The sequence below is a fragment of the Periplaneta americana genome, chromosome 6, assembly GCF_040183065.1.
Source record: "Periplaneta americana isolate PAMFEO1 chromosome 6, P.americana_PAMFEO1_priV1, whole genome shotgun sequence".
Classification (NCBI taxonomy): domain Eukaryota; kingdom Metazoa; phylum Arthropoda; class Insecta; order Blattodea; family Blattidae; genus Periplaneta; species Periplaneta americana.
Genome location: NC_091122.1, coordinates 127,260,032 through 127,286,374, shown reverse-complemented (window position 1 = coordinate 127,286,374; position 26,343 = coordinate 127,260,032). Strand labels below are relative to the sequence as shown.

At 34.2% G+C, this 26,343-nt stretch overlaps 1 protein-coding gene across 1 annotated transcript in view; it reads right to left on the bottom strand.

The window, feature by feature from the left end:
* Positions 1-26,102, bottom strand: part of eIF2Bepsilon (eukaryotic translation initiation factor 2B subunit epsilon) — a 34,405-nt gene extending 8,303 nt beyond the window's left edge. The window contains exons 1-9 of the mRNA XM_069828916.1: positions 25,598-26,102; positions 24,153-24,277; positions 19,492-19,677; positions 16,315-16,489; positions 15,583-15,827; positions 12,752-12,874; positions 8,851-9,004; positions 5,534-5,714; positions 2,074-2,295 (exon numbers count right to left, since the gene is read on the bottom strand). Coding sequence (XP_069685017.1) covers positions 2,074-2,295; positions 5,534-5,714; positions 8,851-9,004; positions 12,752-12,874; positions 15,583-15,827; positions 16,315-16,489; positions 19,492-19,677; positions 24,153-24,277; positions 25,598-25,729 — 1,543 coding nt within the window. The 5' untranslated portion in view covers positions 25,730-26,102. The remainder of the gene's footprint in view (positions 1-2,073; positions 2,296-5,533; positions 5,715-8,850; positions 9,005-12,751; positions 12,875-15,582; positions 15,828-16,314; positions 16,490-19,491; positions 19,678-24,152; positions 24,278-25,597) is intronic.
* Positions 26,103-26,343: the final 241 nt, after the last annotated feature.

Genomic DNA, 26,343 nt, shown 5'->3' with positions numbered 1-26,343 from the left:
ACATCTTGATTACACAATTTTTAACACTATATCACTTTGGAAAACGTATTATATAACATTCACGTGTTAAATTTTATGTTATCTTGTTAACATGTTTCGGCCTGCTATCAGCAATCATCAGAACTGGTTGTTGCTGGTCTTGGTGCCTTTTTTTTTTGTTTCCTGTGGGGGTGTGTTTGTGTAGTGTAATGTGGAGTCAAAGAGTGTGTGTGTTCTGAAATTCAGTTGTGTGTTAAGAATTTCATTTGGATGTGTTTTTGTGTGCTTGTATATCTCTACAGACCAACAAGATAATGTTATGTTTTCCAAAAATGAATGGATGGATGGGTGAGTGGGTGGGTGCGTGGGTGGGTGAGTGAGTGAAGAAACGAATGAATGAATGAATGAATGAATGAATGAATGAATGAATGAATGAATGAATGAATGAATGAATGAATGAATGAATGAATGGTATGAAACTTCCCATAAATATTGCCAAGTACAAGGGGGATCCAGGAAATAACGACCGTTTTGTTGTAATAATTAAAAAAAATATATTTATTTGAAAAAACAAAGTCTGTTACATAACTGAAGCTTCCTTTACTTCTCTACATAATCACCACCTACATTTAAACATTTGTCGTATCTGTTCACTAGCTTTAGAATTCCCGTGTTATACTCCTCTGCTGCCAGTTCATTAAGCCAGGTGTTCACTGTCTTCTTCAACTCTTCATCACTTCCAAAACGCGTACCACCCAGAAAGTCTTTCAGCTTAGTGAAAAGGTGAAAATCGCTAGGAGCAAGGTCTGGACTATAGGGCGGATGATCAAAGATTTCCCAACCGAATTGATCCAGCAATTCTCGAGTTGAAGCAGCAGTGTGCGGGCGGGCATTGTCGTGAAGAAGCACAACTCCTCTCGAAAGCATTCCTCACCTCTTGTTTTGGATGGCTCGCCGTAGTTTTTGTAAAGTCTCACAATAACGATTTGCATTGATCGTAGTGCCTTTTGGCATGAAATCCAGCAAAAGAACACCTTGGACATTTGTTCGCCCATTGTTGAACATTTCGCACCAATTTCTCACATTTCTTTCATTCATTACAGTATCACCATACACTTCTTTCAATTGCCGGTAAATTTCTGCAGGTTTCAAATGTCGGGCATTCAAAAATCGAATCACACTCCTCACCTCACAGTCGGCGGGATTATCAATCACGTCGTTCATTTTGAAGTAACACAAAATGCACAATGGCGACTTGTTGCAACCAGTACTCACAACATTATGAGAACACATGTTAAAGAAGCCAGTTGACCTTCAAACAAGGAAGGGGAGTCAGCTGCGCGGCGGGTATGCGCGAACGGTCGTTATTTCCTGGATCCCCCTCGTAATTGAATCAAAAGCAGCATTTACATCACGAAATGCTATAAATACATTCCTATTCTTGCCAATTCTTTACTCCATAATGCATCTTATAGTAAATAAATGATCCTGTGTTTGCTGCACAGATCAAAACGCCACCTGATCCTTTTCCATATTCCTTTCCAAAGGCATCTTACCAGCACTCTTGTATAAAGTTTATACACTAATGATGAAAGACATCTTATGTGTGCAAAGGGATAACAGTATTTCCCATTTTTGTCCATTTTTACGCAAACAATAATCCACCTACAGCTCTTAACACATCCTCAGTCAATAGGCTGCAACCTTCTAGTTGAATTTTTCAGGACCATTCAAGGTCAAAACAAGCTTCTTTCCCTCACACAAATCCCCGCAAACATTAACCAGTAAACAGTGGCACCTCTTCGTATTGTAATTGAACTTAAGATAGAAATAAAATAGCAAGATGGATATAAAATAATATATCTACCTAACATAGAAGAGACTGAGGTAAAGATAAAAATACAATAACAGATATACATAGGATCTAACGTATTTTTTAGTGATTTAAAGTAAGTAAATCCCATCCTGTGCAATTTTGCCAGCAGGTAGCCTAGTCTTAAAACAAAGTATGCTTTCTCTTATGACTAGCAACTGAAACATTATGTGCATATCATGCAGGTAGGTTTATACTGAAATTCCAATTGTGTAACTTACAGTGGGTGTCATCAGGAACTGGTGAAGCCCGTTCAGACATGGCACCACCATCAGAGAGTTCGTCCTCACTACCACTCTCGCTTTCGTTTTCTTCTTCTTTTTCTTCTTCACTCAAGCACAGTCCACATAATGGTTGTACCTGTTCCTCATCCTCAGAGTCACTTTCTGCCTGCAAGACTTGCACACGGTATGCTTTCTCAGCCACTTTATCCAGTTTATACTCTGTGAACAGAATCAAATACTGCAACAGTAATTAGATATTAAATCATTCTTACTCATGAGGATCATTCCAAAATAATGCCTCCAATTTTTATTTTCACTAATAGCCTCCAAATCTTAGACAACAGATGTCTTCAATGAGTTTTATGTATGTTTTTGGTCAAACTTCACCTCCAATAAGATCTGTGCGAAAGAAGAGGGCAACTGGATGATTAAACATTGTTAAAAAGTGAGCGTTGAAGGACGGTGAGTGAGTGAGTGAGTGAGTGAGTGAGTGAGTGAACCCTTATACTCTCCCACTAAAAAGTATTTTGATGCTGCAAAATATAGATTTCGAGATTTTCGGGAAAATACACGTTTTCTTCATCCCAGATACATTAAGAAGTGGTTTTGAATACGTTGTTTCCTTGTATGTGAGTCCTTTTAAATTACTAGGTAGATTTTGTTCATATTCAGTACCTATGAGTCAGTTCAATTGAGGATAATGCACATGAAATAAAGTAATTTTTTTAGTCAACTATTATTATTACAGAATTATTATTGTTCATCCATTTTGAATCTTGCGTACACTACTTTTAACACTTGAATATAATTAATTGATTAACTAGTGGACTTACTCGTGTTAATTATGTAAGATTTGTGTGGCTTACAGCTGTTTCAGTGCTTCATGCACCATCCTCAGAGCCTACTCAGAGATGGCAGGAAAACTTTTGTAGTCCAGAACAGTCCTTCTAGGACTATTACCTGTTAGGAAGATGATGATGATGATGATGGTTATTATTATTATTATTATTATTATTATTATTATTATTATTATAGTAGTAGGCTCTGAGGATGGTGCATGAAGCACTGAAACAGCTGTAAGCTGCACAAATCTTACATAATTAACACGAGTAAGTCCACTAGTTAATCAATTAATTATTATTGTTATTATATTATTATTATTATTGTTATAAAATAAGAATAATGGCATTCTGCAGCAAAGAACCTTTACGATGCAAAATTTGTATAAATGGTAACATTTTAGAAAGGGTTCATGAATTCAATTATCTTGGTTTCAAGCTTTCCTTTCTACCTCATCTAGATATCTCACAAAAAATGTTTAAATTCAATAAATCTGCAGGCATCATCAACAGTATAATGAAACCTTCTTTAGTCCAGAAACATACCCGCACTTGTCTGTATAAGACCTTAGCAAGACCTGTCCTCTGTTATGGCAGCGAAGCTTGGACCTTACGAAAAAAGTGATGAAAATAGAATTACTGCCAGTGAAATTAAGTTTATGCACCGAACAGCAGGATACACTAAATGGAATCATAAAGGAAATAAAGACATCCTACAAGAACTGGGAATGGAACCTGCACTGCAGTATATACATCAATATCAAGAGAACTGGCTTCACCATGTCAAGCGTATGCGTAGAACAAGAATTCCTCAAGCTATCTTGAACTACAGACCAACAGGGAAAAGATCATTGGATCGTCCTGTGAAGAGATGGTGGGAAAACTTTTGTATACCAGAACAGTCCTTCTAGGACTATTACCTGTTAGGAAGATGATGATGATGATGATGATTATTGTTATTATTATTATTATTATTATTATTATTATTATTATTATTATTACTACTATTATTATTTTTACTATTATTATTATTATTATTTTATTATTATTATTATTATTATTATTATTATTATTATTATTATTATTATCTATATATATAATTTGAACTGGTAATGGAAATTACGAGAAAACGGCTGAACAGATTTTAATAAATGACCCCTCATTCTGAAGCTTGGAACCCAAAGTTTTTCAGAAAAATAGTAGTTTTGAGTGAAATGTCAATTTTTCAACATAATTTTCCTATTTTCTGAAATTCATCTGTCGTCACTAATTGCATTTCAGGATAAAACAAAATACACACTACAGTAAACAATATTACACGAAGGCCATGATTTGCAAGAATGTTGACATATTTAGAGCTCAAATTAAATTGATTATTAAAAATTTCAAGACTAACTAAAATTAATTTACAGGTCTGATTCTGTGGTGTGTAATTTTCTGAGCACAGCTGTGTATTGGATATTAAAAACTACAAAACTTGAGGTGGTTTGATGACATTATTACCATTAGAAATGAAATATTATTATAGTTAATGTCATGCTGTGACTATTTTTCATTAATTATACTATTAATGCTATATTGATGATATGAAAGTGAAATGTTTTGGGGTTATATAAGTAGATGTAGAGAATATCTTAAATTAGATCTTGATTTATACAATTTACTGAGTGGCGGCTATATAGTATATGGTATTGAAAACTATAAAACTTACGTAAGATAATAATATTGTTATTAAAAATCAAATGTTTTTGTAGTTATTACTTAAGTGGGATTGGATCTTTTTCATATTTTTAAAGGCGGTGTGGTGGTGCGTGATTCTCTTCACTATTGGCTCAAGGGAGCGCAAAAATTAGAGTTCCTAAGGAAAGACCAAAAGGTATTACTTACTGATAAAATATGAGGCCTACAAGATTTTGTAATCTCCTGATCATTTCAGCAAGATCTCTTAGTAGGATAAAATGATTTTACCATCTACATTTCAAGGTAGTTTACGAAACATGCAGCAGCTACACCAAAATGCTATGTCTATTGTCCAAAAGCATAGCAAATCTGACTTCCCCCCCCCCCTCACCTACAATCCGCACTGATCTGAAATAGCTACTGCTTTACTCCCACATGAAAAACAGACTGATCGCCCTGACATTGTTACTTGTGTTTTCGCGTTCAAACTAAAAAACTGAAGATGTATAGGTTCAAGAAAAATTATTTGGCATAAAAAATCATTCAGAGGGGTATGTTTCATTATTATAGAAGCAAATAACTTTCAGAATGTCTGATATTCTTCATTGAAAATGAATCTGAAAAATGTTTATTTGAACATCTAATGAACTTAGTTTGCAGCATTTGCTGCACAAACCACTGGTTATTATTAGTTACAAATGGCTTTTAGAGAACCTCGAGGTTCATTGCTCCCTCACATAAGCCCATCATCGGTCCTATCCTGAGCATTACAAATTGTTACGAAACTTCAAGTTCTTTCAGTGAATGATGCACCCCACAGTGAGGCAAACAGTCCACAAAATGAGAGGTCACACAACTGTTTTATCATAATTAAGTTTCTTTCACACTTTTCTTTCTTTCTCTCTCATCTCTCATTCCTCCAAATGAATGGTACATACCTTCATCCTGATCGAAGCTGTCTTTGTTCAGCACATCACTGGCAACAAGAATGTTTGCATCTAGGTTGGTGTCACGAGGAAGAACTACGTTGGGGCACAACACACAGCCCCTACTCAGCTTTACACCCATTCCTAGTTCTGACCCATGAGCAATCACAGCATAACTTATTTTACAGTTATCCTGTAACATAATCAGATTTTGTTGGCTAACTGATGGCTAATACAATATATTATTACAATTCCTCCACTATTCGTAGCTTCTGCCATGAATAATGGAATGAATATTAATTGTGTAGCCAACATTTTACAATACTCTAGTAACATTCAAGTTTTCCTCCCAACATTTTACAATACTCTAGTAACATTCAAGTTTTCCTCCCAACATTTTACAATACTCTAGTAACATTCAAGTTTTCCTCCCAACATTCTTTGCCTTTAAGCAAGAATCAAACCTAAGGGACGTGAGGTATAGTGCAAGCATGGAATGGAGTATGACAGCCCCGAATACTACTAACTGCTCTATGTACAGTGGGGTATCGATTATCCGAAACAATTGGTGACAGGGGGGGTGTTCAGATAATCGATCATTTACGAAAACAAATTGTACCGGTGTCATAGGAGCAGTATGAAATAGAGAAACACTGATACTAAACACAAAACTGTACATACAGTATATATTTTGTATCACACGTCTTACAAATAACACAGAAAACTGACTAGCCTAGAGGACCAAACTTTTTTTTTTTTTTGCTTCAGAGCTAAGACTCGTTTTTTGCCACTAAATCTCGCAAACAGCGCTAGCAAAACTTCTACATGGCATGCACACAAATTCAAATTTGCCGACTGGAATGCTTTCGGGTAACCAATGTTTCGGTTGATTGATATTCGGATAATTGATGTCTACTATGTAAACAGACAATTCACAAAAAAATTCAAGTCCTGAAAGTTTCAATAAAAACTACCGGTACTTCCCAAGTGCATGTGATGTGAAGAATGTGTTGCTTTGTGGACGACAAAATACAAAAAACACATTCTTAACAATATGCACACTAAGCCAGCAATGTTTATTGAAATTTTTAAAATCTAAATTTCAGAAGTCCCTCTAAAGGCTCACTCCCACTTAGTGGAATCGAAACAAAATGTCTGCAGTCACTCACATTTAGTGGAATCAAACTGAGTTGTGTTCCAGCTTTAAATGAATCTTATAATAGCTTTAGCACAGTTATATGAAGAAGTGGAAAAAGAAGAAACAAATATTCAAAACAAGGAAAGGAAATACTGGATTCCTGGGACTTTTTTTAACTAGATATGCATATGGAGAATTTTCTACTTTATTTGACTATCTTCTGAGAGATGAAACAAAATTCCGTTCTTTTGCGCTTCTTTAGATTTTATTTTATATTTCATGCTTCCATTTAATCACTTATTTAGGTTCATGCATTGTCATGGGCAAAATTATTACAGTACTACTTTTGTGTCTTGTCATACAGTGGCAGGTAATTTTTATTCTGAACAAAATTCATCAATTTATCTTCGTTCATATTATTGAATTGCAACTTTCTGCAGTATATTACTATTTCAGCAATAACTTTCAATAAACAAATTGCATTAACAAAAATGGATATGGTTCATTTGTTTTTCACGAAGACTTCGCAAAAACATATGATCATACCTCAAACAAGAAATTCTGTTCCGGCAGTGAAATAAATATTCTAGCTCCTGAATTCTGTTCAATTTGGTTCAATTTGACATGCCACTTTCTACTATCTTCCATTTAAATACATTGTGAAGTGAAATTCTGTTCGATTTGCTTCTGCTAAGTGGGAGCAGACCTTGACAAGGATATCCTGAGAGAAGTATTGGGAAAACAGAGACCACCTGCAATCTCATCATCATTAACTATATTTGTACACAGCCCTGCAGTATATATTGACTACACCCCAACTCTGGCTACTAGCAACAGGCATCTATAATGAACACCGATCAAAATACCCCTCATTTCTCGTGCAAAAGAACAACTGAATAGACTACAATGGACTATAGTGGACTTTATATTGTCAGCAAACAGCTGGATACATTAACGGTCTTGCTAATAAACCGTGTATAGTTTTTATACGAGACTTATGCAGAGTTGAGACAGAAAATGTTACTAATAAACCATGCATAAGCGATGGATGTATAAACAGTCTATAACTATACAATGGGAATTGCTTTGCAGTAGTTATATACACGAAACCCCATGTTTAAGTGTTGTATGCAGAGAAAAAATGGCCGCCCCTCTAACAGCTGTTCGTATCGACTGTCATTTTATGATGATGGTTGCCTTGTAACCACAGAAGAACAAACCAAAGAGCACATAATAATAAGAATAATATTGCTGTAGCTTGTACTCTTTGACCAAAATATAGTGTGGTAATCGATCAGAGCCAGTTGTACTATTGATACTTAACGCGGCACACTAGAGCACTCTACTGGATGCAATAGAGAACCTCAGATATTCTATTATCTTTTGTAATGAAGTAATGACGAAACTATGACGTAGCTGTGCAACAGTTATACTGTTATACACGACGTATGTAGTGATGATTAGTAAGGAATTTGCACACGTCTTATAAACGAGCTATTCATTGTATAAGTATAAGACAGTTAAACGTCTGTATATAGAGATTTTATTAGTAAGACCATAAGAAGATTGATTGAACAATATTTGTCTTGTAATGTAGGCTTTCACAGTCGGTGTCATAGGGATCGATGTTATCTGGGTTAAAGGGCCATGGTCTGTTGGAGCTGTTGCTACAATAAGTTTCATCTGCTATTCCGGCAGACATCATCAGTGACTAAAGGACCATGGTCTGTTGGAGATGTTGCTACCATACATTTCGTCTGCTACTCTGGCAGACATCATCAGGAGATCTTTGCGCTCACCACTGATGATGTCTGCTGGAGTACCAGATGAAACTTACGGTAGCAACAGCTCCAATAGACCACGGCCCTTTAGCTTGGATAAAATCGATCCCTATATTTGTCTTATTATATTTCTTGATACATTATTTTCATTTTCTTTGCTTTCTTTGAGACCAATGATATGAATAAAGTAATTCATAAATAAATTTCTCTTCTACACCTGGAGAAAAGAAGTTTGCAAACTAACTGTCAATGGTATTCATCCCAATGACTACAGCTAAGATGGCATAATGATGGTAATTAAAACACTTAACAATTTTTTTAATTATTTAAGACACTATACCTCCCATTAGGAAGAACAATGACAAAAATAATAAAAATTATACACAAACATAAGTAAGAAGGTATTTTACCCCAATAGTAACATTATCCCATATGTATGACTTGTCTATGACGACGTTCTTGCCTATATGACAGTTCTTGCCAATCACTGAATGTCCTATTTGAGTATTTTCTTCCACACTCGTGTTCTCTGCTATCACAACATCCTCTGTCAACATGCAGCCTCTGCAATCAACAAAACAAATGATATGAGATGAGACTAGACCTACAAATGAAAAACACAACAGTAATGGTACAGAGGATTAAGAAAAGGTCCATTTTATTATGAAATACAAGGAAATCAGTATCCAAAATCATCCTCTCAATGTAATTCTATAAACGTGATAAATTACTACGAAACAGTACAGTCAGATGAGATCATAAAAATGCCGTTAATTACGGTAATATGTTCCAATTTAGAGTTGTACCTATTCCTCTAAAAACAAGTAGGTAATTTAAAATTAAAGAGTTCCTTTCAAGTTTTTTAAATACTGTAGTCTTTGAAGGTCTGTTGTATCCGATTTTTACTTCCTTTCTTGCTTTGCTCACCAGAGGTATCTGTGTTCTCACAAGATGTTATCTTAAGAGAAACGTGTCCGCAAAGCAGGAAACTTAGTAAGCTGAGAAACAGGTAGCCAATAATTTTGCCTTTCTCAGAGTTCTTTCAGATGCAATAAATCTACAGCACAGTATTTTTAGTTTTACTTCTACGTGGAATATTCAGATGAGAGTGATGAGTAAGAAAGAGTTCATTAATATGTATGAAAATGAAAACTACATTATCTTAAAAATTAATGAAGGAATATGTGCTGACTTCTTTTATAAGGAAACCAGAGATGAACAAAACTAACTGCCACTCTTGCTCGCTGTGTTCGTTGCATTTGTCTTTCGAGTCTCGTCTCGTAACTCTCGTGCGCTTCGAGTCTCGCTCATCATTCTCGAAACAGCATTTGGTCGGCGTGGAAAGATTTCGTAACTTTGAATAACATACATCATTGAAATAAATAACATTATAAATGTTTAAATGAGACAAAAAGACAAAACAGAACAGTATCTTAGTTATCAAAATGTTCTGGTTCTATTATATGATATTACCTATGATTATATAAATAGAAAAAAAACAATTCTCAAATAAATTTGCATTTCTAACATAAAACATAACGTTAATATTTTTTTTACTTGAGATTGTACATTTGATCTCAAACATACGAAAATAAAATTCCTAGCCTTTTAATAAGGGCCTAGTAATTAAATAAAGACTGGGGAACGGATTATTACACTGAAAGGTAGAGATAATGTTCCAAATAGGCTACTTGATTGCTTATACACATATAACAGTTGCCAAAGTAGATAAAAGTTCAGTCTGGTATAAACTACTGTGGCATTTCAAGGCTGCTTGACATTCGGGACTTCGGAAGTGATCAACTCTGGAAGTCTTGAAACACTCATGAGCAGTCTTTACATCAACGATGTGACATATAATATAACATTGTCATGTGGGTTTTCGGCTTTCCGGGCTCTGTTGTTCAACTCTAAAGGAAACCTATTTTATTTATTTACAAAATATCCTGTTCCACAGAATAAAGGCATAATTTATAATTTTCAAATTTATGTAAATTAAATTATTGGAAATTTTAGTACACTTTTTTTGATTAATCAGTCATGGCACATTCACACAATACAGTATTTTAACTGTATCAGCTATTTCACCGAATCGGTACAAACTGTAGTTAGTGTTCACATGTTTCGGTTTTTATATTGTATTGTGACACATTCACCAGGTCCTAAGATGGACGTGAATACGTTTCTCCTTATGTACTGGTATCGTCTTCGTCATAATATCAACACAGTCTAGTAGATATAATCACGAAGCTTGAGATGATTTTTTGCATTTTGCACGATACAATGCTCAAAGCGGTTAGCAACTGAGAGTACTAAGAACAATAGACTGTGCGATCCTAGTGGCTAGTAACTAAAGTTCAACTGTCATTGGATGCATATTCCCTATGTATTGAGCTTCGTGATTATATGTACTAAACTGCGGTATCAATAAGAGATACTGGTTACACCTTACTGTGATGGAGAGGCTTCTTTGAGAAACCTATCACACACTGATATGCCAATTGAGGAGACATGAATTGACATTTTAAAATTATTTTCGAATGTCAATGTCTACTTTTGATTACCTGTTAAGAAGAGTGGAAGAGAATTTGACAAAACAAAACAACTATGAGAAGAAGCATTAGCCCTGAAGAAAATTAGCCATAATGCATAAGATGACTTCTTTTCAATTTATTTTATTATTTCTACTAGAGTTTTCAACAATTCCGTGTTTATTTCCGGTCTTACTAATAAACCGTGTATAGTTTTTATACGAGACTTATGCAGCATTGAGACAGAAAACTTTACTAATAAACCATGCATAAGCGATGGATGTATAAACGGCTGTAACTATACAATGGGAATTGCTTTGCAGTAGTTATATATACGAAACCCCTTGTTTAAGCATTGTATATAGAGAAAAATGGCCACCCCTCTAACAGCTGTTCATATCGACTGTCATTTTATGATGATGGATGCCTTGTAACCACAGAAGAACACACCAAAGAGCACACAATAAGTAGAATATTATTGCTGTAGCTTGTACTCTTTGACCAAAATATAGTGTGGTAATCAATCAGAGCCAGTTGTACTATCGATTCTTAACACAGCACACTAGAGCGCTCTACCGGATGCAATAGAGAATCTCAGATATTCTATTACCTTTCGTAATGAAGTAATGACGAAACTATGACGCAGCAGTTATACACGACGTATGTAGTGATTATTAGTAAGGAATTTACACACGACTTATAAAAGAGCTACTCATTGTATAAGTATAAGAGAATTAAACGTCTGTATATAGAGTTTTTATTTGTAAGACCGTTCATCCATTATTATGTATTACACACTAGCTGTAGCAACAACACAAGTGTGAAAGTGTGCTTTATTGACTGGATGGAAGCCTCGGGTTGCTTTGCTCTATGGCAGAAAAACATAATCGTGTGAACATACGACTTACAGTAATTTCTTGATCAAGATGTTAACAAAATTGAACAAAGAACTAATTTTTTATCAGTGTGTCATCCAAGGAATCATCTTCATCTTGTGGTTAATTCAAGATGCCTTTTCAACTGATGTACATATACACAGCCAGTTCTGAAACATAGGGAGTCGATGGCAAGAGTCTCGTAGGATGTGCTTTTATCGTTATTAATAATGGTACAGAAATACAGTTTAAATTTCGACTAGCATCAGTAGGCAGTGTGTACCAAGTTGAACTATTCATCATACTTCAAGCAACAAGATGGAGTACTACCAACAAAATCAACTTGTGCATACAGTCTGATTCTCAAACAGCACTTCAATCAGTCAGAAATAATAAGAATTTTTATCCTATTGCTTTGGAAACAAGGTCTGAATTTCAAAATTACGAAAATCACATACGCCTATCCTGAGTTAGAGAACATACAGACATTGTATATAATGAACGCGAAGATGAACTGGCAAAAGGAGCTGCTTCTGTAGATCTACCTTATCCGCACACAAAGTGTCCCATGTCATATATTGAATTAAAAATTAAAGAACTTGTTCCTTCTGTAGGAATTAAAACTGACTGAAAGTGATGAAGGTTCAGTTACCAAAAAATATTATGGACAGTGACTGTTTTGCAGAATGCTTTCTCAAGATGCACCTATTTCTCTTCATATTATATCATTTTTATACAATTCATAATGGTGCGTACCATCAGTTTAATAATGTTAAGAAGGAAATATACAGTAAGAACAATTCCTGAAATGTGTGAATATTCGGGTATAGTACCATGCAATTATTAATTGTGATTGAATATGTGCAACTTAATCTCAATCACTATATAATGCTTGTTGTACTCACTTTCCCAATTTGACAGACTTCTGTTTGTAAACATTGTGTCGAAGAAACATATATGGCTCTGAATTCCAAAAGAAAGGAGCATCAGGGACAAACGGATACACCCAGCGATAGATGAGATCACGGCTGAAACAGAAACTTTATGTCATCATATCATTCACAACTCTTTAAGAGGAGATGATTATTTTAATACAGTAGAAAATCAGTGAATTAAAATTTTTTTTTTTTTTTTTTTTTTCTTTTAAAGTATACTTTGATATATGAGAAATATATGATATAAAATTTAGAGCATATTTATGGTCTTGTCAGCTGCTGCAATGCTATTTTTAAAGTTCTTGTGTACAGCGTTTTCATAGGAAAAGAATACAGTAAAACCTTGATAAGATGCACCCGCTTATTATGCTATCCTGTGTAATACGCTTTTTTTGTCCGGTCCCTGAACATTTCATATATAACGCCTTTATAAAATACCCCGTTTGTTGCGCTCAAGTCCCGCATAATACACTATTTTTATGGAATATTTTTGATGTAATTTTCAGCAATGTACTGGAACAGCAACGAAACATTTTGGTCATTGAACTTACTGGTGCCATTAACCTGAAAAGTATTGGTATTCGACCCTTTACCTGCGCATTTAAACCTTCATTCTATACAATACCCCACCCTCTTGTTACGCTCTCTTATTCGACCCTTTACCTGCGCACTTAAAGCTTACATACAGTTACAATAATCCACCCTCTTGCTAATCCTCTCTCTCTCTCTCAACATTCCTCACTTGGCCGTAATAAAATTCTAGAAATTTTTGCTGGTCAGTTTGTTGTCCTTAGTGTATTGAAGTGTCTGTGAGTGTGATTACAATGAGTGTTAAACGAAAAGCGCTTTCTGTGTCGGAAAAATTGGAAATCTTACGAAAGTACGATGAAAACAGTACTCTTAATCAGAAACAACTGTGTGATTCATTAGGAATCCCATCATCGACATTAAGAACGATAATAAAAAATCACGACTCAATCACTGCAGCTGCGATGTCGGGAGGGTGTAAGTGTAAGAGAGTGAAGTGTGGTAAACATGAGGACTTGGAGAACACGCATACGGCAAACAACTATAAATGACTCTTTTCGAAAGAATTAAGTATGGTACATACATACAGTATCGTAAATGTCTTTGACGTACAGTACAGTAATTACATAATGGAATAATATGTATTACCTTTCATGAATCATGTATTTCAATAAAGAAGAATGCTAATAGATATTGTATATAAGTCAAAATTAGTATACCTGCCTAATCCGCAGTCCCGGTTAATACGCAGTTTACACGTGGTCCCTTGAACAGCGTCTTATCGGGGTTTTACTGTAGTTAAATATGGTGAAAAACCAGTAAGTTTTCAAAAAGTAAAAATTTTTACTTTGAAATGATCTTTGATACATAACAAATAGATTACATAAAATTTAATGCACATTTCTGGCCTTGTTAGCTGTTGTAATGCCATTTTTAAAGCTCCGGTGCACAATTTCTCATAACTTTGATTTCTTGCTTTATTCTCATCCAAAAAGTTATATATCTTGGGAACTATTAATGATAAATGCTTGATATTTGGAACGTACAATCTTTAGACTATTAGGAAAATTTTCTCTGTAACAGAAATTTGTTATTTTGTTGCACTTGAAAAGTATTCTTCTATATTTCTATTCTTAAAATGTAATCGTTTATCTTAAAATTTTGAAAACCAATGTCAAAATTATGCTACAGACATTTTAAAGAACACGATTTTAGGAGTAAAAAAATGTCAAAGAGATTTTGAATGTATCTTCAAAAATGGCTGAGATATAACATTCATTTTAATGAAATAGCATATCCTAGATTTTTTTTTTTTTCCAAAATGTAGGCCCCATTTCCCCCTCCCCCCCCCCAAAGATTATCGTCGAATTTAAGTTACTACAGCAATGACATTTCTACATACAACAAATAAAAACTGTGCATCAATTATGAAAAAAATTCCTCTTCCTCTAAGAACTATAATTCTATTACACATCAAAATTGGATTAAAAAAAGAAACAGTGAAAATAATGGTTTACTGGATGTTGTCTGATTTCACCAAAATAACAAAGAGTTATATTAAAAAACAATTTATTTATTTTATGTACTAATATAATCAGACATCCTCCCTTGAAAAAGAGACTTCAAGAAACAATATCAGGTAAGAAATTATTGTAAATAGATATATATGGCATCTGTCATAATAAGTGATTTCCGACATTTGAATCATATTTCTAATCGTAATGAAACAAATGGATTAAAAAATGTAATCTAACCTCATAAGAAATAGTCTGAAATTAAGTTTCCATGTACCATGAAGCAAAGGGTCTTCTGTAAAATCATTAAAATTTATGGACAGAGAGGAAATGGTATTCAGGAATTTTTTTTTTTTAATGCCACCAGGTTGTCTTTCGACATTTCTGGTCTTCTCTCCGTGGCTTAGTTGTAACCCACTTCTGAGGTTGGGGCGCCTGGAAGGCGGAGTTACATTACCCCGATGATGTGATAGGATGATTATGGTAATGTGGTGCCAGGAGAGGTCTTAAATCTAAACTTAACTTAAATTCCAGACCATGGACGAACACAGGAATAATCCTCTTTAAGGAAAAATTCCTGTGCTCTAACCGGGAATCGAACCTGGGACCTCATGAACTATAGCCAGAAGCTCTGACCACTAGACCACGAGGCTGGTCGTATTCAGGAATGTACAAAATGTCAACAGGCTAATATATTAGAGACACATTCCTCATCCAAATCTAATCTAGATCTAACTCTACTCTAGCATCTTTACTAACCTGACAGACTGATACATTTTCCAGCTGGAAACGTGGGTAGCATATTGATCTTCTTGCAATTTATACCAATAGATTGTGCTGGCAAGGATCTCCTCATTTATTAACAATCCACGAACAAAGTCATCCCTTGTTTGAAAGTCGAAATTATCTGAAAACAGGGGTGGGACAGCTGGCGAGCAAACAGCCACATGGGTGTCCAAAAGACTGTTTCTTAACTGGACTCGTGGCTGGTCCACATATATCTCCTGTAATGGTGAAAGAATGAAAGTTGTTAAATGTTATGTTTTATTTAATGACGCTCGCAACTGCAGAGGTTATATCAGCGTCACTGGATGTGCCAGAATTTTGTCCTGCAGGAGTTCTTTTACATGCCAGTAAATCTACTGACATGAGCCTGTCGCATTTAAGCGCACTTAAATGCCATCGACCTGGCCCAGGGTTGAACCCGCAACCTTCGGCATAGAAGGCCAGCGCTATACCAACTCGCCAACCAGATCGACAAGAATGAAAGTGAATTAATTCACATAAATAATATCATTTTATAAAATTTATAGAACAATACGAGTTTTTTTTTATTATTAACACAAAGGAAATATTGTAATGACACAAAAAGAAAAAGATCCCAAGATTTTGGCAAAAATACAATTTTTGAACACCCTAGTAGTTATGGCCTTTGGCAAGCAGCCTTATCTGTGTCCCTGTCCCTGACTTTGCTTTTTTTAAAACTCATACCAGTGGTAATGTTATCTTCTTGTTGCCAGCTTTCACTTTCTTGTGGGCCAATATCCTGCCTGTAACTGCATCCACAGCGAGAATAGCCTTATCGCTGATGTGGGAGCTATGTCCAGGTCCAGCTTCCTTAAAAACCAATGTCATCACAGCACCTTTGTCCTGTTTCTGCACCTTCCTGAGACAAAACAACAGTTTAGTAAATCGTCAGTACTAATATTCTCTTAGAAGAAGCTGTAAGTTTTGAGAATTTAAAGACAAAGTCTTCTATGGTATAATGCTCACAGTGTTTGACTTTGGATCAACATACTGGATAGGACTGAATTTGATGACTGACTGTATGACCAATTAACTTTATTTTTCTTTTCTCTATTTTCTTCATTAATGTTTTATTTTCATTTACACTCTTTCAATAATTGACACTTCATCTCTTCAGCAGATTTTTAACATTTTTGCAACAGATTTCATTTTTTACAATTCATGTTTTGATTTTCAGGTAAGTCAGTTATTAAATACAATAAATAATGTTAAAATGTTGAATCTTATGACTTATCAATTTAATATTAACATTTGTTAATACATGTTAAATACAAATAATGTATAAACGTTTTTGCCTTTTACGGCATCATCAGATACAACTTGCTTCTACGATATCTAAATTACATAGTGGAATTTTTGTTTTCTCTTATAGTAAACCATCCAATTGGTGTTATAATAATAAGTAATAATATGTAATAATGACTCACGAGTTTTATTTTACTTGTTGGAAACATTTTTAGGTTATAAACAAATCTACATTGTATAACTAATTGTATTCTATTTAGCAGTATTTTATGTATTTCAATACTAAATAGAATATAATTAGTTTATACAATGCAGACTTATTTTTAGTAATATTTTATGCATTTCAATACTGAATAGAATATAATTAGTTATACAATGTAGATTTGTTTATAACCTAAAAATGTTTCCAATAAGTAAAATAAAACTCGTGAGTCATTATTACATATTATTACTTATTATTATAATAACACTATAAGAGAAAATAAAAATTCCACTATGTGATTTAGATATTGTAGAAGCAAGTTGTGTCTGATGATGCTGTAAAAGGTGAAAACATTTATGCATTATTTATATTTAACATATATTAACAAATGTTAGTATTAAATAGATTAGTCATTTAACAGATCCCATTTCTGTGACTGCTACACTATTATTTTCTTTGTTTTCAATTTTCCAACTTTTGCTCCCCTATAATAATACATTACAGATACAATTTTGATAACATTTTCCTTATTTCGATGTTTATGCAGTGGCAGGTCAGTAACTGTTTTTATTAATGAAAACTTCATTAACTAGACCAATTCTTCTTTTAATTTTGCCTGTACATTTATTATTATTATTATTATTATTATTATTATTATTATTATTTGTAATTAATCTGTCAAGCCAGAATGTCAATGAAACGAAAATTTCTCATCCGTTACTTGCACACAGTGCAACCATAACTAATGGTTCAGAATTTTATGTGCCTATTGTAAATCTGTTGTGTAAAGTAAAAACACCAGTAGACTGACTAAAGGCTGGTTCACAATAAACCGGGAACGGAAACGACGAGAACGAGAAAGGAAATATTGTTAAAATAAATGTATTTAAATGTGAGCATTCACAACTAACTATTGTGAATGCTGCCATTTAAATACATTTATTTTAACATTATTTCTGTTTCCATTCTCGTTATCGTTTCCATTCTCGGTTTATTGTGAACCAGCCTTAAATGATTTACAACAAATACGAGTGTTAGACAAGCAAGCATTTTGTACCCTATTTTGATCAATGTTATGATAAATGAAGTTGTAAATATGATAATAAGCAAGTAAATATCTAATTTAATTATGAACTGTAGGATTTATTACATTAGGCCTACTATTTACTAAAATCGGTGTTTGTGACATAAACATTAAGTGGTTTATAAAGAGACTCTAAGTATATTACATCCTTGTCAAACAAATAGCAGTACTGTAATATCAGACTGCTGAAGGGAACAGTGTATAGAAATTGCTATGGATATTCGCTCATACATAATAAGGGAGGCTTATAACCAGTGACCACTAATCAGTTTTGTTTAATGTATTTAAAAGTTTGAATGTATTTGATAGGCTTTTAATTTTATTCTTTTGTTTTAATATAATGTCAATATTGCTTGTCAAATACTCTGTAAATAAAATAAAATAAATAATAAATAAAATTTAAAAAAAATTAATAAAGAATTTAAAAAATCCTTCAAGAAACAGCAATTCATGTACACCTGGAAGTTGCGTCACCTTTTGTGATGACTGTTCTGTGCTGGAGGTAGTAGGAACTTAGAAGAAAATGGCAATAGAAAATGGAAATAATTTTGTAGGCTACAGTCAATAATAAAATTTCTCTGTGGAAATTACTTTTTCTTTCGTATAAACTGCATTGTTTCATTTGTCAAGTTATTGTCTTATATAATACAAAAAATTGCGGAAGAATATCATTTGCTCCAATTTGAAGTAAATCAACAATGTGTATTGCAGATTTCTAACAAATATTCACTAAGCTAATTTTGCTTATTAAAAATTGTATTTCATATGCATTATTCGTGCATAAATAGATTTGCATATAGCCTACTGAATACGAACAAAATCCGTCTTAGGAGAAATAACTGTACACAGATGCATGTCAAAATCACTTTCTTGGTATCATAAATACTGAACAAGTGCATTTCAGTTAAACTCTCAAAATTGATTTTTTGCATGGCCATAACACAGTACTTTCTCTTTATACTACACAGACTATGAAAGTAAAAATATTTAATTTGCAATTTCAACCACTTGATACTAAGTCAATTGATAAACATTTCGAATTTGTTTATCTCATATTAGTATATCAATGACATAATTATATAGATGGCTCTGTAACCTGCAAGATTATGAATTCACTGCTTTCATTCTTCTCCATCTGAGGTTATCTCAATCAAATCATCAGAAAAAATTTCTCCACCTGAAAATCCATCACCCTTAGCCTAAATCGAACCTGCAAACCTGAATTCTGAGACAAGCACGATAGTCATTACAATCAAGCATGATTAAAGCAGAAAAAGTCTAAACTTTTATCTTACAACAATTTTTACACTACAAAAAGTTGTAGTGCTACCTGTGATATTCGAGGATGGGAAGCAGATTCAAGTTGGCCACCATATCTCCAGAAACCAGGATGAAGTCACTCCTGATGACTGCTTTAGCATCAAGATCCCTCATTGCATCACCAAGCGAACGACAGGTTTCCGACACAATCACTGTCACCAACATAGTCGAGGTATCATCACTCCACCTGCTCTGTCTGCATAAAACATTTATATCAGTTAAACATCAATATTTTACAAAATCATTACAATTTTTTTAAGCAAATTTAAACATAAAATTAAGGACTTGCAAATTCAAAGCATTCCAGCCTAATTTTCTACCAACTTAACCTACTAGCCAATGATGAGGAAGTGTATTGTTATAGTGTTCTATGTTCTGTAAAATATGACATCCCTTTTTTCATTAATGTGTCACATTGTCCAGAACAAGGTCTTCGGGACAAGTTTTTGTTCCATATTTAAATATTAAATCCTGATACAAGAAATGTTTCTGATTCAAGACCTGCAGCATCAAATGTTACTGCCTCACACAGCTGCGTAGGAAGAGCTGCTGAAAGACCTCATGCAGAAGAAAAAGAATGTAGCTGACGACATTTACACCACCAACGCCATGACCAACCAAAACTGGACAGGAACCAACCAACGGCTGAGACATACCATCAATAAGCTGGCAGTGCACGGCTTCCACCATTAAGTATGCAGCACGAGATATTTCCCCCAGTGTCCGAAGCGTGTGTTTGCATGTACTGTGAGATGAGTCGCGACCAATATCATGTGCTCCAATGCACGAAAAACGGAAAATTAGTGACTGAACTTAGCATTGAAGACTGAAAACCATGTGGCAAGAATGGCGAAAATGAATGAATGAACTCAGTGCTGGGAAATCTGCATGCTTGTGCGCATTTCTTACTAATAATAAATATTAGTGACTGAAAAAAGAAAACTGTGAATATCAATTGCTATTTGATCATCAATACCAGTCACCATATGACACTGTTGATGACATGGAGGTGACACAATGTATACATTGTTCTTAAAACAGTTCTATTATGAAGCAAACTGCTATCAGATCAAACGGTGCTGAATCTCACTTATTTCATAAGATTATAATTGAGAAGCTGGGTGCAATAACAGCATTAATGTCAAAAATCGCTTTTAAGAAAAATTAGATAGAAAATTTAAAAGTGTCAGGAACAAAATCTTGATATTTGGTAATAATTAATGTTTTGTTAAAGGGTTACATATTAATGAAATTCAAGATTTTATAATGTGCAATAATTAAGGACAGCTATCTAAGCAATAACAGTATTAATAGGCTAATACTGTTATTGCACCCAACTCCTCGATTGTGAAAAATGTTCTGAATTCTAAAGTCACTGAAGTTGGTGTTTCTACATTATTTCTACATTGTAAACACTAACCAGATGTCTGCACTTCAGAAATCCAAAACGCAGAAACGGATTCGTAAAGATTAGCAACAATAAACAAATAGCAGAAGTTGATGACTGATAATCACTTGGGCAGTCCGCACCCAGTTGTGAGTTGGAGCTATGCAAGGGAAGATCGTTCTGTGTTTTGCTTAAGGGGACACTCAACTATATTTTGGAACTTTTTTCCCATTTGACCAATCTTTTTCAAATTTGGAGAAAAAGTTTAATATACACATGGAAAGTAGCTAACATGCAAAATCTCAGCTCATTAGATCCAATACTTTTCAAAATAAAAAATATTTCAATTTTTAATCAATCATTAATTGAAATATCACTTTTAATTATCATTTTTTATTTTCTGGCTTTGTGCATTTGACTGTGACTTCTCAATGAATAGGGGAAGAATTCTGCGTATTGATTTAGTTCTGTCATGTAAATTAGTGCAGAAATTTAATTTTTCATTTCTATGACACTTTTTCTCCAATTTTTAAGTTGAGTGTCTCCTTAAACAAAATACATTTTTTAAAATTCTAAGTGGCAAGTCTGCCTCCCTTGCTACTGCCGCTGCTTGCATCTGCAAACTCATGGCACTTTGCAGGATTAAAACTTACGTATTATGTTATATTAATAACAGAATTCATATCGTATCGTTCACAAAACCCACTTCATTAAACCTATTCACTAAATTTAATATTGTATTAGAAATCATATGGTAGAACAAAGGAAAACTTTAGACATAAATTCCCTGGCTGTCCAGTTTCATATAGAAAAATAATAGTGGTACTATTTTTTTATTGGTTTATTTTATGGCACTTTATAAACTGCGATGGTTATCCAGTATCTGAGCGAAATGAATCCAGGGTTCAGTACCGAAAGTTATCTAGCATTTGCTCTTAATGGGTTGAGGGAAAACTCCGAAAAAACCTCATCCAGGATTTGAACCTGGGCCCACTCAATTCATGGTCGGATATGCTGTTACTCCACAATGGTGAACACATTGGTACTAAATTTAGTGAATAGGTTTAATGAAACAGGTTCTATGAATGATGTGATGTGAATTATGTATCACACAAGATCCAGTAGCTACTGTGAGAAGGATGAGTAAGAACCGAATATTATCAATATAGCCTAACATAGTTTTAATCTATTGAAGCACCATGAGTTCGCAAATGTAAACATTTCCTGAGACTCACTGTATTTGCAATGCATATGTTTTCTAGTTTACTACAACAGTATCATTTTTGAAGTTCAATTACTTATAGTTATAATAGACAACAATGAATCTGTCTCATTATCACATGGCTAGGAGAAAATTAATACAGATACAAACTCTTATTGTCCACACCTGTGGAGTAACGGTTAGCGTGTCTGGCCGTGAAATCAGGTGGCCCAGGTTCGATTCCCAGTCGGGGCAAGTTATGTGGTTGAGGTTTTTTCTGGGGTTTTCTCTCAACCCAGATTAGAGCAAATGCTGGGTAACTTTCGATGCTGGACCCCGGACTCGTTTCACCGTCATTATCACCTTCATCTCACTTAGATGCTAAATAACCTAAGATGTTGATAAAGCGTTGTAAAATAATCTACTAAAAAAAAACTCTTATTTGGTAATTGGCTTAATATTTTTACTTTAATGGAAGAATCAGATTATGTTTTTTGTGTTATTTTACGATGCTGTATCAACATCTCAGATTATTTACCATTTGAATGAAATGAAGATGTGATAATGCCGGTGAAATAAGTCTGGGGTTCAGCACCGAAAATTCTCAGCATTTGCTCGTATTGGGTTGAGGGAAAACCTCGGAAAAACCCTCAACCACGTAACTTGCCCCAACAGAAATCAGGTCATGTTAAAAGTGCAGGTTATTTAACTATAAATATTTTACTGTTATAGTGAAAATATTTTATAAATAAAATGACTTAGCTTAAATAATTGTACACCAAAACCTTAACTTATGAGGATCTATTATCATCATCATCATCATCATCATCATCATCAAAGCAACTACGCCCACTAAGACCAGATTCGTGCAACAACTTAGTTTATAAGAATAGACATAAAGTAAAACATATAACAGGTAGTTTAATAAATCCATCTATGCAGCAAATATTGTAGGTTGAAATTTATATAGGCTGCAAGAAGTGAAGTATCAGGAAAGTCTTTTCATGACATAATTGAAATTCAAATTTTGTATGCTGTATACCTTTTAAAACCCACGATCCACTATTGAATACAGTATGCAAACACCTCTAGTATTACTGAGAGGTCGCTAAGCACTAGGCTAACTAAAGCTCTATCCTAAGGCTAAACTGAACTAATTGAACTACATAGGAAAATTACTGTATTTACAGTACAATAATCATGAAATATATTTCTGTAGGCCTACAGTATGACGAATGAATATTATCATTACCATATTTGTTTCGTCCTTTAGAATGGAATGCATTGATAGAGTCTGGAAGTGTTGTGTGAACCTGAGTCAATTAAGTTATTAGATGTCATACAATAGTACATTATGCAACGAGCCTATAATGGTAGCAATTAAGACGAGAAACAAGCGCAAGCGAGTTTCATAATTTTCATACGAGCGTCTTAATTACCATTATAGGCAAGTTTCATACGACTTTTTATGCTCGACCATATTTCTAACTTGAAATTATTCATAAGTATTCATGTTATGGTTATCTAAGTGAAGAGCGGAACTGACCTTCTAAATTGTAAGATGTGTGCAGACGCGAAAGTATTGATTTTTTTCCGAGGGATGAATGTCATTGACTTTGATATAATCTAGAGAATAACATGAACATTAATATTGATATAACCTGGAAATTGATTTAGAATTGAAAAACGAGATGACAAATTGAATTTATTTGAATATTATTTACAATTAACGCTAAGAGGTCAAATGACTTTATTGTCAAACGCCTGGCATTAGAAAACAACAACAACAATTAAAGCTAATTATTATAGTAACAGAACATAACCTTCTGCGACAGTATTGGATTTCCAGCCTCCGTGACATTTATCTAATTGTCTTTCGAGTGCATATCCGAAAATAATCGATACTTGCGGTTTTATAATGGTACAATGGTGATTTCTCATTGGCTGAACAACTGAACTATAATGAATAGGTGTACTTTAATGAGGTGTATTAAAGGGCTACTACCAGGTGTATAATTACTACATTTCGGCATGGTCGAGCATAAAAATATTTAAAATAGTTATTCTGTGTAAATGTGCTCACTTCACATGATCCTTGATGAGATCTGCATGTGAACTGCAGAACAGAATCACTTCCTGTACTGAAGACAAGGACAAACATTCCAGTGTATAGTCCAGTAGCGCAGTGTTCACCACAGGAATCAAGGCCTGTGAATTCAATAATAAAATAGTAAGTTAAGTATATAAAGTTCATTTAAGATTTAGACCTATAAGATGTATTGCACACTCCCACAATCAATATTTCTTTGAAATCTGCTGTATTTATAAAGAATAAAGAACATTCTATTCATATTTATAAAGAGCATTCTAGTCAGAGGTGTTACATCATTGTTATTTAGGTTCACAAGGAGACACCCAAAGTAAAAATTATCCAATCTCTGCAATACTAAATTCATATAATATACCAGCAGTAGTTTTCTTTATCTTGGACAAATTGATTACAACCCACTGGCAAGATAAAAACAACTAGTAAAATTCGTCAAAATTATAGTAGGTAAACGGGTATCCCCTGCATATGCCATGAAGGTGCTTGGGGAGCATAGAAGTACAGCTTCATGCTTTCTTAACCTCTGCATTAGAATGAAATGGTGTAGTCTGCATCATGCTCCAAACACCTTTTGCAGTACTCCCAGTACAGACTGAATTACCGGTAGTAATTTTTACATTAGGTCTATGAAAGAAGAGCCTATAATTCTTTAAAACTATGGCACGACTTCCATATAGGTACCATATTTGGGCCTTAAAAATAATCCCAGTGTAGAATATGTTCTTCAGAATTAAAAAGGCACAACTTTCTTTTGCTTCATTAGCTTCTGTTAGGCATATTTAGTGATAAGCATATGGTTTTAGTTTGCAACCACAAATACTTTCAACATAAAAATTGTTCGATACTTAGCTTATAGGCTATTTTAATGCACTTTTGTAGTCCCCACTCCTACTTGTTACTAATTACCAGAATAATAAGAGAGAGGTCAGGACGAATTACTAGTGAAATAGTCAATATCCATATCCCTAGTATTGAGTCCTGGACAGGAACGGGGTACTACAACAATGTTCATTAAAATATACAGATCAAACGATTTTATGTTGGGAAAATCTGAAAGAACAGAGCGTAGAAGCTTTTCTGTATTGTGTCATGATAAATGCGTGAGTGTCGAATGCACATTTCATTATGGTGGGCTTGGGAGTGAGCCACAGGGCGGAAGTAGACAGTGAGCAGCTGCCATGCGGCGAGAGTGGGGGTAATTTCCCCTACTGGCGATCTGTTCTTTCATATTTGGCCGAAGCAAAATAAAATTGTGCCTTCTTTGGTGTACTTTATTTTTTATAGAGAATTACCTTCCTTATACAGGTCCCTATTTTGTACCATTTACATTTTTCACATTACCGGTAGTTAATGAACTTTATGTCTACAATTCTAGTTCATACACAGTAAATTTAGTACTAATATTATGCATGTCTACTTACAGCAGGAACAGAATATGTAATCGGATGAAATTCTGTTCTAAAGCTGTCTGCTATCACAACAGCTTGCACGACATCTTCCTTTTTCAACGTTTCTGTAGGACCTTTAGTTCCTTTTGGGCCTTTTCGTGACATAGCGTATACGTATTAAGTAATCGGCGGTGAAATTATAATCCACGAAATATGGCACAATATGTTCAATTAAAATCTAAGTTAAATTTATACAAGATCTACAAAAAAAAATCACACCAGCTGTCTTGATTACATGTGCAAACTTCATTTTTTTCCACACATAACCTAACAATTTAGAAGTTTAGTACTGATACTATTACCGTAACAAGAATTTCGCAATTCATAACATGCATGTATTATTCCGAAACGAAATTCCGTTTATTACAAGGTCATAGGCATTTAATTAATCAGTAATTATGATTAAAGATTAAACAAATGTCACTTCTCACAGCGACATACATTACCCATAATCGATATATCTCGCTTACGTAGGGTACATTCAGTTCTTCAGCACATTCAGTGTTGTAGAGTTGCAGCAGTACTTATGACTTGCACTGCATAGATTGCTGGAAGAGTGCTTGAACGCATCGCCTCCAGCAAATGCGGGAGTTTCAGATATATGTAAGCGTTGTTATCTGATTAAAAGTTTCTGATTAACGATTCTATTAAGGCGATTTTATTACAGTATTACCGTTACTGGTGAAACGAGGATTGAGCGGATTCCGACGATTTTGCAA